At 41.9% G+C, this 15,826-nt stretch overlaps 2 protein-coding genes across 4 annotated transcripts in view; one reads left to right on the forward strand and one right to left on the reverse strand.

The window, feature by feature from the left end:
- The window catches only part of LOC124146151 (alpha-(1,6)-fucosyltransferase-like), a 145,573-nt gene that overhangs the window by 51,348 nt on the left and 78,399 nt on the right, over positions 1–15,826 (reverse strand). The window contains exon 1 of one of the 3 annotated variants that reach the window (XM_046516299.2): positions 9,926–11,363. The exons of the other annotated variants lie outside the window; for them this stretch is intronic. The gene's annotated coding sequence lies outside the window, so the exon portion shown is untranslated. Of the gene's footprint in view, positions 1–9,925; positions 11,364–15,826 lie in introns of those variants that run through there. 3 annotated transcript variants of the gene reach the window in all.
- Positions 7,700–8,897, forward strand: LOC125384369 (protein LIAT1-like). Its single transcript, XM_048403397.1, has 4 exons — positions 7,700–7,828; positions 7,932–8,111; positions 8,201–8,419; positions 8,697–8,897. The coding sequence occupies exons 1-4, from the start codon at positions 7,700–7,702 to the stop codon at positions 8,895–8,897; spliced, it is 729 nt and encodes a 242-aa protein (XP_048259354.1).

Raw genomic sequence — 15,826 nt, forward strand, 5'->3', positions numbered from 1 at the left:
CAAGGTATTAATGTACAGTTGTAAACACCTTTCACTCAAATTAACAAGATGTTCTCAGTAATTAATCCTCGATTAATCAGTGTCAACTCAGTTTATTGCCTATTACAGTGATTGACCGATTGGACTATCATGTAGGTACGATGTATTTACAGCAATCAAAACAAACAAAGCTTGTCAGTGTAGTTAATCTTCATTGTGTTGCAACTGCAGACAGAAACTGCTCAGTCCTAACTGTTGATCATGTCCGGTAAAAATTTAAGAATGTCCGGACGATACTTTTTAAAATGTCTGGTAAGCAATATTTTAAAACGGACATTTGAGATCCCAATCGGACATGTCCGGCGCATATGACGGTTTCCGGACCCCTGCCCTACACTGTCAGAGAGGATTTAAAACATCCATAGTTTTGTTAATACTTAACATCATCGCAATAGTGTTTCAGCTATCATAATACTACTGCACTAACAGTGTAATAGTTTTTAAACAATCATAATACTATTGCAATAGCATTATAATAGTGCAATCTATTGAACACGTTTAAATGATTGTCAGCACTGCACTGACAGAATAGTCTGACTCATGCAACACAAGATATTTTCACAGTGAAAGCTCTTCGCTGCACAAGCCTTTCAAAAGATCTCCTGATGAACTCATCAACCATTTGCTGACCGTACCATCCAATCATGCTTCAGCTATCATTGGCACAATAAACAAGGTGTTGTTTTCCAGCTCAAGTCAATTGATAATTATGCATACATATTTGCAGTATGGCTTAATCACCCTGGGGAAATATCTTGGAGAGGTATGGAAATTTGGAGTAGATGTATCTCCACGGAGGTCACGACTTGCATCTCAATACCTATCACTTATTCAGGAACAGGCTGTTTTCATAGCATACCTTACATAAAGCATGTGCTACCCTGTAGATCTGTTCTTTGGCTCACGTCACTTAATTACTTGCCATCAATATTATCACACTGGGCTCTTGCAAGGCAAGTTATTTCATTTACGAAGTGCATGAATGTTTAATTTCTTCGGCTTGAGGAAATATTGTACCCTAATATACACTGATGAAACAAAACGAGAAAAGGGAGTCTCAGCTTTATTAGGAAAGAAAGCCTGAAGTAGTAAAGTGTTCTATGTTTATCCCTTTGCTGAATTTTCACCCTGGAGCTTGGTGGTCTGGTGCTGACAAACCATGGACCCTAACAGGAAGGTGGTGTGAAATTGGGTTTAACGTCGTGTCCAAGATTATTGCACTTATATAGCGACGTGCATGCACATGTGTGTGTCTGTGTGTCTGTGTGGCTGCTTGTACTAGTCCGGACTGATGCCGATTTATAGTGCTAACTCATTGAGATACCATACTGCAGTTTAACACGAATACCCCATTCAGACACAGTATACTCACTCTGAGCTGACCAGTCCTTGTTTTAGCCCCTTTATGCCGAGCGCCAGACAGGGTAGCAACAAGTACCATCTTTTAACGTCTTTTGGTATGACGGGTCTGGGGATCGAACCCCGGACCTTCCGCTCTCCAGGCGGACGCTCTACCACTAGACCACGGAGGCAGTCTCCTAATGAAGAAGAATCTGGGATTCAAATCCAAGGTCAGTGGATCTTGGCATGCCTAAGGGACATAACTCTGCACAACAAACTGCGATAATTTAATTGACCCCCAACAATGAGAGAACATTCCAATACATAGGTAATGATGTAAGGTAAAAGTAGAAAGTTGTGAAGTGTGACTCAGTGTGTGTTACGATGCAATCAGTAATGTTCTACCAATATCATTGTGGTCAGTAAATAATCAAATCACATTAGTGGTTGTTAGAATGAAGAGTTATACACATACCATTGAGGTTCGATAACATACCTTCAGTCAGATCAAACATCATTTTGTCTCTATGATGAACTTGGATGTGGGGACATATTCTGATTCAGAATCCACATGGGAATATAGAGTGCAATAAAGTTTGGGCAGAGAATGGACTTCATACATTGAACTCATCCACATAATAAAAGCCAAAAGTTTAACGGCATGGGAATCCAATATCAATCCAGAATCAATCTACTATCAATCCAATATCATCATAATAAACAGTAAATGGAAAAATAACAGAACTGGAATCCTCTTCCTACAATACTTACCTTGAGAAGCTCCCATCAGATATTTTTCCACTGTCCGAAACATATCCCTCCAACATTATTAACACAAGCTTTCCATCTCAATGTATCCCATCAGTGAACAGTTAACTTACATTTGACCAAGCTGGCGGCAAATACCGCCATTAGAAACCAATTTTCCTCCCCAATATTCAATAGTTCAAAATTTGATCTCATGAGTAGAGAATCTCGTTCCTACCTCGTCTTCAGGATCCTTGGTGGCCAATAGTCTCTACGATGTCTGTGGGGCTGGAAAGTTTGACACCTTCGTCGGCCACTAATATGATCTAATCAAAGGACACATGGGAACATACAATAGTTTCTGATTGAAGTCAATTTCACATCAAGCAAGAGCCCAGGGAGTGTGTCAGCCTTGAAATCAATGCCACATCAAAGTGAGAGCCTCAGACATAAGCAATGATTGACACATATGACATCAAATAAATGCCAACAATTTAAGGATATAGCCTCTCCAGAACCATCAGGACTTGTGTAGTGAAAGATAACAATGAGCTAAGACATTTTCTCAATGCCCTGACAACAAGGACAGACCCTTGTAAAGGGTTCAACTAAAACTGTTGGCAACATGTGAACGCCTCTTTCATTTTTGTTCGTTTATTTGTTTGTTTGTTTGTTGTTTAACACCGCACTCAGAATATTCCAGCTACATGATGGCAGTCTGTAAATAATCGAGTCTGGATCAGACAATCCAGTGATTGGAATACGATTACATGCATCAACCAAGTCAACAAGCCTGACCACCCGATCCCATTAGTTGCCACTTACAACAAGCATAGTCGCCTCTTACGACAAGCATGGGTTGCTGAAGACCTATTCTACCACAGATTTCACTCTTTTATGGGTGGACAATGATCAGAAGAAGCATATTAACAATATTTAGGTATAACATTTGCAGAAGTAAATATATAGAGGTTATCACGCGAGTGTGTTTGGGGATGGTAAATACCCTGCATTAGGAATAAACATTGTATTTAGCGAGCCTTGGCGAGCTACTTACATAGTGTTTATTCCTAATACAGGATATTTACCATCCCCAAACACATAAGCGTGATAACCTCTTTATCATATAATGTCATTCTTTAATTCAGTGCTTCAAAATCTCTTTCCCTCTCTCACAAACATTACCCAAACATTGCGAGTTTTCCTGGAATGCGCGCATTACTATTTATTACATCACAGGGTAAGTGATGTGTCAGTCGGACAGTGACAGTAGCCAATATAGTTCCAACTGAAATCTGTTTCTTATACAGTGGTGAAGCAACATATACGCAAAAAAACAGTTGTTTTTAATTGCCTTTCGCGGCAATCCATCGGTCTGTCCGCTAGAGTAACTGCCCTTTGTCAAAGGGAAGTTACTCTAACCCTAGTCTATGTGACGTCACGGCCACGGTCAGACGTTGTTGACAGTCGGTCTGTTCTGTCATAACGTTAAGAAGTGTAGTCAGATGTACACACAGCGACAAAACGAATAAGGTAACAATTCAAACATATTTCGGCCAAATCCAACTATTTTAATTTGTGGAGAAGGTTTCAAGCCGCAGAGGTCTACAAGCACAGTTATGGCTACTGATCCCGCTTGGCTAGGCCCCGTGCCCTCGCAAAATTGTTTCGAAATTTATATTTCCAAAGTTGCCAAAACTTATAAAATGCCTTAGCTACGTCACAGTTAGACCCTGATTTTCAGTATATTAGACTGTTCTTTTGATAATGATAGCAATGATCCCTGTAGTTTATCCAGATTCCCGATGGTTAATTCTGACTCGATCGCCGAATGACGAGGGCGACGCCATGTTTGTTTATAAACAGTGAAAGTAGTCCTACTTGACCTTTGATATTTGCATCTCTATCCGCATATGACCCCAACGGATATCGTTTTTATCCGTAGGCTTTATCCTGCCGAGAAACCTACCCATTATAAGATAAATGATTATATAAGTAATTTTCATCGTTCTATCACAGATCTAAAATTTCCTATTGTTGTTGGAAGCCAGATGCTTCAACTTGCCTTCATGGTACTTAGGATCTGCTGATATACCTGATTAACTGATAATTACTTTGAGTGTCATTTGAGGCTGAGCCGGGTACACCATTCGTTGACAGCATGAGCAACAAGCCATGCCCTGGGGCTACAATGACACATGATCTGCCAAGTCAGACATTGTGACCAACCAATCTTCATTAGATGGCTCTTCACGAAGCATGGGGTATTGAGGACCAATCTGCCCCCAGAATCCCCACAAGGCCATCTTGAACTAATCAAAAGTCGTCTAAGTCAACAGATAATTGCAACAGTTCACAGTAATATCACTTGCACAGGTCTATGATCTTGCCAGTAAGGGAGTATGACTGGGTCATCAATGCTTAATGCATGGGCAGCTGTGTGGTGACATTGATGAATGGAGGTTTTCCGTGGACCACAGTTAAAAATGTGAAAGATGTTTGTGGAAAATGTATCCATTGGGATAGTTTTAAGGCAAGAGACACAGGGGCCTGCATCAACTGATTAATTTAACCTTTGCTTAACCTTGAGTGAGATCATTTGATGCTGATCGGATTAAGATACCCATATGGAGGACTTTACCACACCTAGTATTGAGCAAGAGAACACACTACCCCATGCTTCATCCTGTCTACTCATCCAACATGCTTCATCCTGTCTACTCATCCCACATGCTTCATCCTGTCTACTCATCCCACATGCTTCATCCTGTCTACTCACCCCATATGCTTCATCCTGCTGACTCATCCCATATGCTTCATCCTGTCTACTTATCCAATTTGCTTCATCCTGTCTACTCATCCCACATGCTTCATGCTGTCTACTCATCCAATATGCTTCATCCTGTCTACTCACCCCACATGCTTCATGCTGTCTACTCCTCCAATATGCTTCATCCTGTCTACTCACCCAACATGCTTCATCCTGTCTACTCATCTAATATGCATCATCCTGTCTACTCATCCAATATGCTTCATCCTGTCTACTCATCTAATATGCTTTATCCTGTCTACTCATTCAATATGCTTTATCCTGTCTACTCATCCCATATGCTTCATCCTGCTGACTCACCCGACATGCTTCATCCTGTCTACTCATCCCACATGCTTCATCCTGTCTACTCATCCAACATGCTTCATCCTGTCTACTCATCCCACATGCTTCATCCTGTCTACTCATCCCACATGCTTCATCCTGTCTACTCACCCCATATGCTTCATCCTGCTGACTCATCCCATATGCTTCATCCTGTCTACTTATCCAATTTGCTTCATCCTGTCTACTCATCCCACATGCTTCATGCTGTCTACTCATCCAATATGCTTCATCCTGTCTACTCACCCCACATGCTTCATGCTGTCTACTCCTCCAATATGCTTCATCCTGTCTACTCACCCAACATGCTTCACCCTGTCTACTCATCCAATATGCTTCATCCTGTCTACTCACTCCATAAGCTTCATCCTGTCTACTCATCCAATATGCTTCATCCTGTCTACTCACTCCATAAGCTTCATCCTGTCTACTCATCCAATATGCTTCATCCTGTCTATTCGTCCAACATGCTTCATCCTGTCTACTCATCCAATATGCTTCATCCTGTCTACTCATCCCACATGCTTCATCCTGTCTACTCATCCACTATGCTTTATCCTGTCTACTCATCCCACATGCTTCATCCTGTCTACTCATCCAGCATGCTTCATCCTGTCTACTCATTCCATATGCTTCATCCGTTCTACTCATCCCACATGCTTCATCCTGTCTACTCATCCCATATGCTTCATCCTGTCTACTCATTCCATATGCTTCATCCGTTCTACTCATCCCACATGCTTCATCCGTTCTACTCATCCCACATGCTTCATCCTGTCTACTCATCCAACATGCTTCATCCGTTCTACTCATCCCACATGCTTCATCCTGTCTACTCATCCCATATGCTTCATCCTGTCTACTCATCCCATATGCTTCATCCTGTCTACTCATTCCATATGCTTCATCCGTTCTACTCATCCCACATGCTTCATCCGTTCTACTCATCCCACATGCTTCATCCTGTCTACTCATCCCACATGCTTCATCCCAACTTGTCACCAGACATAAACAGTATTTTATTCTAAAGTTTTTAAATGGTACTTTTAATGGCCGCAAACCACCACATCACTACACAACACAAGTACAACAAACAGACCAAATTGTACCCAGACCTTTGTGCCAGACAAGGATTTATACATTTGCAATTTCCATCCATTTTCTCTGACATAATGTTGATTTTACAATGCCAGTTGGAGTCTGATTTGCCATTCTGTCTGAGAAATGTCAGATAAAATCTAAGGATACAGCCTAATATTAAAATCTCTCACAAGAAAGTAGATTTAATGAAAAGGAAACAAAAAGGTCTTTGTCTAACATAAACAAGTTTTAACTAGAACAAACAGGCTTTAGACAGAACAAATATACTCTACACAATATAATACTAGGCAGAATGTAATAAAACCTGAGTATGATTACAAGTCATTAAATGGCGCGCTTTACCTCAGAGCCATCTCTTTTGTCCTTATCAGAAAACATTCCATTTCATGCCAAACCATTCTTCGGACTGACCTTGGGGCTACTATCAGGAATGTGTTCTTTGTGGATTTATACAGCGCATCTTATCTAGATACTCCCTACTCCAGACTGCTAAGTCATATGCTTTTTTGAAGTGGATGGTCTTGAGTGTTGATTGGAAGCTGCTGACATCCTTGGATCTCCTAAACCTGGATTAAAGCCCCCACCAAATGTGATTCTGAAACTTCATCTTGGAATTAGGACTACAGAGAAACCTGTCTGTCAGGACCCTGTTAGTGTGGACCTTCTTAGTGTGGACCCTGACAGATGAACCTTATTGCTGTTGACCCTGACAGTGTGGACCTTACTGGTGTGGACCCTGACACTGGACCTTACTGGTGTGGACCCTGACAGATGGACCTTATTGGTGTGGACCCTGACACTGTGGACCTTATTGCTGTTGACCCTGACAGATGGACCTTACTGGTGTGGACCCTGACAGTGTGGACCTTACTGGTGTTGACCCTTATAGTGTGGACCTTATTGCTGTTGACCCTGACAGTGTGGACCTTACTGGTGTGGACCCTGACACTGGACCTTACTGGTGTGGACCCTGACAGATGGACCTTATTGGTGTGGACCCTGACACTGTGGACCTTATTGCTGTTGACCCTGACAGTGTGGACCTTACTGGTGTGGACCCTGACAGATGGACTTTATTGGTGTGGACCCTGACACAGTGGACCTTATTGCTGTTGACCCTGGCAGATGGACCTTATTGCTGTTGACCCTGACAGTGTGGACCCTGACAGTGTGGACCTTATTGGTTTGGACCCTGACACTGTGGACCTTATTGCTGTTGACCCTGATGGTGTGGACCTTAATGGTGTGGACCCTGACACTAGACCTTACTGGTGTGGACCCTAACAGTGTGGACCTTATTGGTGTGGACCCTGACAGATGGACCTTATTGGTGTGGACCCTGACAGATGGACCTTACTGGGGTGGACCCTGACACTGGACCTTACTGGTGTGGACCCTGACAGTGTGGACCTTATTGGTGTGGACCCTGACAGATGGACCTTATTGGTGTGGACCCTGACAGATGGACCTTACTGGTGTGGACCCTGACACTGGACCCTACTGGTGTGGACCCTGACAGTGTGGACCTTATTGGTGTGGACCCTGACAGTTGGACCTTATTGGTGTGGACCCTGACAGCGTGGACCTTATTGGTGTTGACCCTGACAGTGTGAACCTTATTGGTGTGGACCCTGACAGCGTAGACCTTATTGGTATGGACCCTGACACTGTGGACCTTATTGGTGTTGACCCTGACAGTGTGGACCTTATTGGTATGGACCCTGACACTGTAGACCTTATTGGTGTGGACCCTGACACTGTAGACCTTATTGGTGTTGACCCTGACAGTGTGGACCTTAATGGTGTGGACCCTGACAGATGGACCTTATTGGTGTGGACCCTGACAGATGGACCTTACTGGTGTGGACCCTGACACTGGACCTTACTGGTGTGGACCCTGACAGTGTGGACCTTATTGGTGTGGACCCTGACAGATGGACCTTACTGGTGTGGACCCTGACACTGGACCTTACTGGTGTGGACCCTGACAGTGTGGACCTTATTGGTGTGGACCCTGACAGTGTGGACCTTAATGATGTGGACCCTGACACTGGACCTTACTGGTGTGGACCCTGACAGTGTGGACCTTATTGGTGTGGACCCTGACAGATGGACCTTATTGGTGTGGACCCTGACAGATGGACCTTACTGGGGTGGACCCTGACACTGGACCTTATTGGTGTGGACCCTGACAGTATGGACCTTATTGGTGTGGACCCTGACAGATGGACCTTATTGGTGTGGACCCTGACAGCGTGGACCTTATTGGTGTTGACCCTGACAGTGTGAACCTTATTGGTGTGGACCCTGACAGATGGACCTTATTGGTATGGACCCTGACACTGTGGACCTAATTGGTGTTGACCCTGACAGTGTGGACCTTATTGGTATGGACCCTGACACTGTAGACCTTATTGGTGTGGACCCTGACAGTGTGGACCTTATTGGTGTGGACCCTGACACTGTGGACCTTATTAGTGTAGACCCTGTTCCCTGTCAGTCTCGACTTTGTTAGTATGGGTCTTGTTGGGGTAGATCTTGTTCGTGTGGATCCTATTGAGTGTGGAGCCTGTTAGTGCAGAAATTCTGCCATCTAAACAGTTACGATTAGTAAACTCAATTTGACTTATGGAATATCACTAGATACTAGTTTTGCAAATTGATTGGGATGTTATCATCAGTCATTGGTTGTACAGTTTGTTCTAACTGATAAATCATCAAATATTATTGGCTGCTAAATCTCTGTGCATCTTTGGGGAAATTATTTCAATTGAATCATGAAATTTGTTTGCCATTTGTTCCCAAAAGGGAAATACTTGATTGTGTGCATTTGAATCATGAATGCTGTCATGTGTAATGATTTACAGCTAAATTGAATGGTTTTACATTTTGAATCAAACTTGGGGGAGTTGTCATGACGAACGAATACCTTAAAGAGTAGGCTACCACCATGTTACATTAAGAAACCGTCTTGATACTTAGTTCGGAACATATTTTACAATTTACAACATATGAAAAGTCAGCACTTGTTTAGCACCGGTATTCCATTTTCACCGAACAGTGACTCAATCAAATTAACAGTGGCTTGAAAACTTGTGTACACATTATTAGAAAAGCATATTTTACCATTCATGTCCACAATCATATACATTCATAAAGTTGCTTCATGATACAAGTATCACATTATTACAAACATTGAGATGAACCAATACTTGCTGGGCCCCAGTGTAGCAGCAGACAATGTGGATAAACAGTTGATATTTCAGCGAGACATTTAATCCTGAGTTCCCACTATCAGCAGCCAAATGGGAACAATTCTTCATTATCCTCAATAACATCTTCTGTTGGCAAAACATATTTTTTATGCTGAAACAACTATCCTACATGTCCATCCATAATGAAACGAACTTCATGTAGCACTGTAAAATTTGCCAACTGTGGAGTTAAAGAGACATAATTAATCTCAGCCTGACAAAATGAAAACACAAAAGCATCATTCAGAATGGCAAGAGTCACTACAGAAAGCAAAGAAATCGGTCTTACTGTCTTCAAATTGGAAAACCCTTTGAACGTCTTTTGTTTGTTATTTCCAGAATCTTCTCTTTATGCAACAAAAACCATCTGATCACGTCTCCTCCATAGATCGAATGCTTCCTATTACACGATAAACAAATACCATTACCCCAGCAAGCATAGCACATACATAATGCACTTTTTTAAGCATAAAAAAGGCATTACGAGTGGTTTGGGCTTTGCGGGCAGCCCAATCAGGCATTAAGGAGATATGATACTCTAATCAATATTAGAAAATGGAGATTTATGTAACAGGAGGGGGAAAGTGTTCCTAATCTCTAACAATGAATATTTTATGGTTGGCTCAAGCCCTATCAACATGGCAACAGGCTTTATACCAATGTGATCACATCTGTAACTCCGCGTTTCCGAGCCCTAAATCTTTGACAAGAATCATAAAAACTTTCAAGACAAGACACATGGAACATTCAATGGAAAATATAACACAAACCTGAATATCGCTCGTGGAGGCAGAAAAAGCTTTCATTTGGCTGTTGATTGAAATGGGGAAGACATTGTAATTATCTTTGGAAACATGTAAGCCTGGCATGGAGATATCATACTTACCCCCGCATAAACAGCAGCAGCAATTGTATGATACAAGTTGGCAGAAAGTCGGATGAGCGTTTCGTTATAAAAACTACTAGTTGAGAAAATCAATACCACAGAGGTACCCAAGCAACAACAATGTATACCGAGATACTCACGAGAGTTGCCGACCCTAGTATCATCAGACGAAACTACTCTGGCAGCAGCCACGGCGATATTTGTCCTGGTCGTTAGTCTGCACCAGAGCGTCAATACATCCGGCCAGAGTGTCCACGATCACGACAAAGGCTTCAAGCCAAAGCTCACATGACACATATCCCAAGCAATCAAAATCACCTCAGCGATCAGACTTAACTCAGAATACGAAATTCATAAAACCTACGGCTGAATCGAGACTATTTTTGTGCTCAAGCATGATCAAACCGCATGAAAGATCGTATCTTCCTTTATAGCACACTTGGACGGAAATTAATGTGACTCCACTCCGTGTTTGCTCCAAACATCTGATATGGCTCCAGACTTGGGAACAAGACTTAACGAAATAAATCAGTGTTACAGAAAATTGCACTGCTGAATAATTGATGTGAATCAAACATGCGGAATAACACATGTCTTGTAATAAACCTCTTCTCAGGTGCGACATAATGAAAGCTCCCCGTTCAGTCATTAATTTCTCATTAGACTTCAAGCATCTGTGTTGGTTGGATACGTAAGTGTAACTACCATTTAGATTTCAGACCACAATACACTGTTACAATACAGTCGAATGAGCCGATTGATCAAGCGTTATAGACTAACCTGAAATCAGTACAAATCACACTTCGAAAGTCACAAGATAAGCAAGATAACCAATTGTTCACCTCAATTTTAAGGTTAGTTTTCCTTCCATCTTACTCATAAAAGACAAAGGTTTGGGTTATTTTATGTCAATAACTACACCATGTTTGATACGTTTTAAACCAAGACCACATACCGTTTGATCACCCATCCAAGTAATACCCATATGCAGAAGCCATTGCCAGTACCACCATTTGTCAGCTTTTGCAAGGTACTAAGGTCCTCGCCAGCCGCCAAATCCACAGGGTTTATGTTTCTGATGTAGGAACTGCTCTGTTTGACACAGTAAGAATCACTCCATCACTGTGATAAGATTACTCCCAGTGTTCACAGAAGTTCACCTCTCTCTGCCTCCGGCACTGGTGCAGAGTTCCAGTTTCCATGCATATCATTTCTAGGGCAAGTTTAACCTTAGAAGTGTAAGGTATGCCTGTGATAGAAGTATGTCTGATCATCCAAATTTTGACTATTTTTTATCTGCATACTGCTTGGTCAGAACTCAGGCATTTCATCTATGCATTGCAGCCCATCATCGGTTACCATCAAAGGGCATCACAAATCTCTCAGCCACTGAAGCAGATTAGCTGTACTTTTTTCACTCAGGACACTTGTTATTACAAACAGAAAAAGTTGGAGACTTATTGTATATGACAATTAGACGTGTTGATATATCGGACATCAAAAGACACTTGGATGAAATTCTCTTTTCTCATCATACAGATGTTTAGATGTGCCCTTTGAAATTGAAGGGTGCTCTCAAGAAGACTACATTTGACCAATCTACACACACACACACACACACACACACACACACACACACACACACACACACACACACACACACACACACACACACACACACACACAAAAGGCGAGTAACGGGATCAGGTGGTCAGGCTCACTCACTTGGTTGATGCATGTCATCGATCCCAATTGCGCGGATCGATGCTCATGATATTAATCACTGGATTGTCTGGTCCAGACTCGATTATTTACAGACTGCCGTCATAAAGCTGGAATATTGCTGAGTGCGGTGTTAAACAACAAACCAACCAACCAAACAAGTTAATAAGCAATTTGCCCCTTTTCCTGTCATTTAGTTTCACAGTACTCATTTCAATTCCTGAATCCTCGTATAAATAAATCTAATTGTTCATTAGACATAGACATATCTTCATCATTTCCCTTCTGTTGGTCTAGTTTAATGGAGCAAAAGTACATTTATTACCTACGAGGGCAAATATATCGGGATCCATAACAATCATATGTGCCCTAGGGTTAAATCACGTCACGAGACGTGACGTGTATTGTTTCCGTCATCCGGACGGCATTGTTGATGTCATTCAAATCTTATTGTGACGTGAGGTCAGAATGATGTCACACCAGAAACAACGTCATAGTTGACATCATTCAACAGATTGTGGTTCCGCTGCTGTTGCATCTTGCTGTCCTTATAGGTAAACACTAAAGTTTGTCTCTGAATGTAGACATCTTCTTAAATAACCGAGTCTAGCACCAAGTCGAGCACCGAGTCTAGCACTGAGTCAACCACCTAGTCTAGCACAGAGTCTAGCACAGAGTCTAGCACAGAGTCAACAATTGAGTCTAGCACCGAGTCTAGCACTGAGTCAACCACCGAGTCTAGCATAGACTCTAGCACCAAGTCTAGCACCAAGCCTAGCACGGAGTCTAGCACCAAGTCAAGCACTGAGTCAAGCACCAAGTATAGCACCGAGTCTAGCACTGAGTCTAGCACTGGGGACCTCTTTTGCTCCTGAATCCAGAGAAAGAGAGTGAGGGAGTTAATAACTGCTTATACAGTGTTATATCAATTCAGGGGAGCAATATCTACCTAGCAATAAACTGTACCTATAAGCAGGAGGTCAGCCTGTAGACAAATATAAACCCTTTCCCCAAAGGGTCTAAGCTGGAAAATGTAAGCGAGTCTGGAAACAATTTTTCAACAACTACAAGTATAGCAAGTAATTGGACATGCCCTGTTTGTCCCAGCATCAGGTTGTGTTGTAATCACTGACAGCATCTCAACGAGAGGAGAAAGTAGAAGGTAGGACGCACAGGTCGTCAGTGTCCAGTCTGGGCAAGATTGCCTGATTAGAGCTCTCAGTGATGTCTCTTGTTTAATTAGGGTAACCACCTGTTGTCTCATGGAACTAGATTGTCAACCTGAGTTTGTGTTCAATAGAGAACCAGAGTTGATTATGCAGGCCCATCAGAGAAGATCCCATCTGGATTAGAGGTTTCAATGCTTCTACACAGTAATTGGATTGGTCGATGGAAATACTGAGATGCACTGTTGTCTCTGTAATATATAATGTTCAATTGAATACCAATCTACACTTGTGAAGACACATGGCTATCTAATTTGCCAGTCAGTGTCTTCTAAAAACCCATATATGTCCGCTGGTCGTCAGTTGGACATCTTGACGTCATGATGATGAGACATTTACACGCCCATTGTTGGCACTTTGAGTATCCATACTGAGAATTCACTGTGGGGCTACAATGCAGGTCAAATTACTTGAAATCTTGTAATTATTAATCTGTTACATTTGTCAAAAGCAGGGTGGAAGGGATCATACGATCTCATCGTTCTTGCATACCCAGAGATCGAAGACTGCTCAGCTCGTAAAAGTCTGTACTTCCTACCATTGAAACAAATAAGTACTTTTCCCCCATATACACACAAGAAGTTAATGGAGTCTGGCTTGCAGGAAATAACACAAACAAATGAGACAACTCTGCAATAACAACTCGGATGATTTACTAATCTAAGCGGACTACTGAACTACAGATAGAGCAATTAGTAGCATCTCTCCAAGAATAACGACAGATACATAGCTGTAATCAATCAGTCGGCGGGAGTAAATGGCCGATCTGACCCAACTATCAGTGTTTGCTGTTAGGGGAGACACAGAGGGGAAGTGAATGAATGGTCAGCAACATGATACCATATCACAGAGGCTGCTTGAAGACACTCAAGGACGAGAATACATGCCATTCGACAAATTATGATGAAACAGAGGCAGATCCAGGATGTCGAAAAAAGGGGGCTGCACATAATACCCAAATCATGAAGGTTGACATGTAAGCTGTTTGAAAATTGGGGTGCACAGAAAAGCCAAATCGCAAAGGCTGACATGTAAGGTCTTTGAAAAGTGGATGCACACAATACCCAAATTATGAAGGTTGACATGTAAGGTGTCTGAAGCAGGGGGGTCCACAGAATACCCAAATTATTTTGGTTGACATATAAGGTGTCAGAAAAAGGGGGATCCACAGAATACCCAAATTATTTTAGTTGACATATAAGGTGTCAGAAAAAGGGGGGTCGTATGACAGTTGACATGTGTCTGGAGAAGGAGGGGTGCACAAACTAGTGTCAATGGCTCGCAACTCTAACTACAACATTGCCGGCAAACCAGTGACTGAATTCATGAACATCGAAGAAGGCTGTTGGTAGCAACAACATACAGTCAGATTGCTTGTAACCATCTAAACCTCTAAGGACCCTTTTGCCCGGATCCTCACAGGAACAATGATGGAAATATAGACTATTTATACTCAGCAGCACAAATCCAACTGTCATTTCTTCTTTATTGTAGGGTTTTCCTCAGCCTAACAAAATCTATAAACAATGCTTTTTATGAAGAAACTCTGCATTGGGGTTGCAAAGGAAATTATTCAGTCTAGATCAAATATTTTTCTGTCAAAGGGAAAAATTTTGGTTTGAGAAATATTTGGCTTGACAAAAAGTGAGAGCTAGGGCTACACTGCCATTGACCTGACCATGAGTCTCCTGTAACAAATACAGAGAAGGGGGATCTGATCATTCTTATCAGAAACCTAGTAAAACTCGCCCTCAGTTGTCGGAGTCTGTGCTGCTTAACAGCCAGAAAGCACTCCTAAATCTTGCATGACCTTTTCATTCAACAACACATTTCACATAGATCTAAATTTTTAACCTCAAAATTGTTAATGGACAAGAGATTGTGAAATTCTTCTACAATGACCGTGGAAAGGGAAAATCAGTCCTCCATCTTCATTAATGATCATCCAAGAGTTGCAATCTCTGTTTGCTATTGACAAAACAATTACTGCTAAATCTTAGTCTCTATTGGGTGAGAACGACCAAAAATATGGCCTCCGGGCAAAAGAGAAAAACAGCATGGAAGCACAATGCCTGGTCAGCACTGCTAGAAAAACTGTGAGTAAGCAATTATTTCTGGAGAAATTTCGACAAATTGATCATTGTGATGGAAAGGGGGTCAGAAAAAGCGAAGAATGTAATCAAGAAAAAAAATGGCTGGAGATAGAAGCCTTGTGATTTATTGAGTTGGAGAGGTGTCTATTTAATCATCAAATCGATAAGTAATATTTCAATGCAACCCACTGGATATTTCGGCTGGAAGCAAATGCTTTATGTTACCTCGTCTTCATGGCATAATAATGGATATACACCACTGC

This window comes from Haliotis rufescens, unplaced genomic scaffold (assembly GCF_023055435.1).
Source record: "Haliotis rufescens isolate VD_foot unplaced genomic scaffold, xgHalRufe1.0.p SCAF_3, whole genome shotgun sequence".
NCBI lineage: Eukaryota > Metazoa > Mollusca > Gastropoda > Lepetellida > Haliotidae > Haliotis > Haliotis rufescens.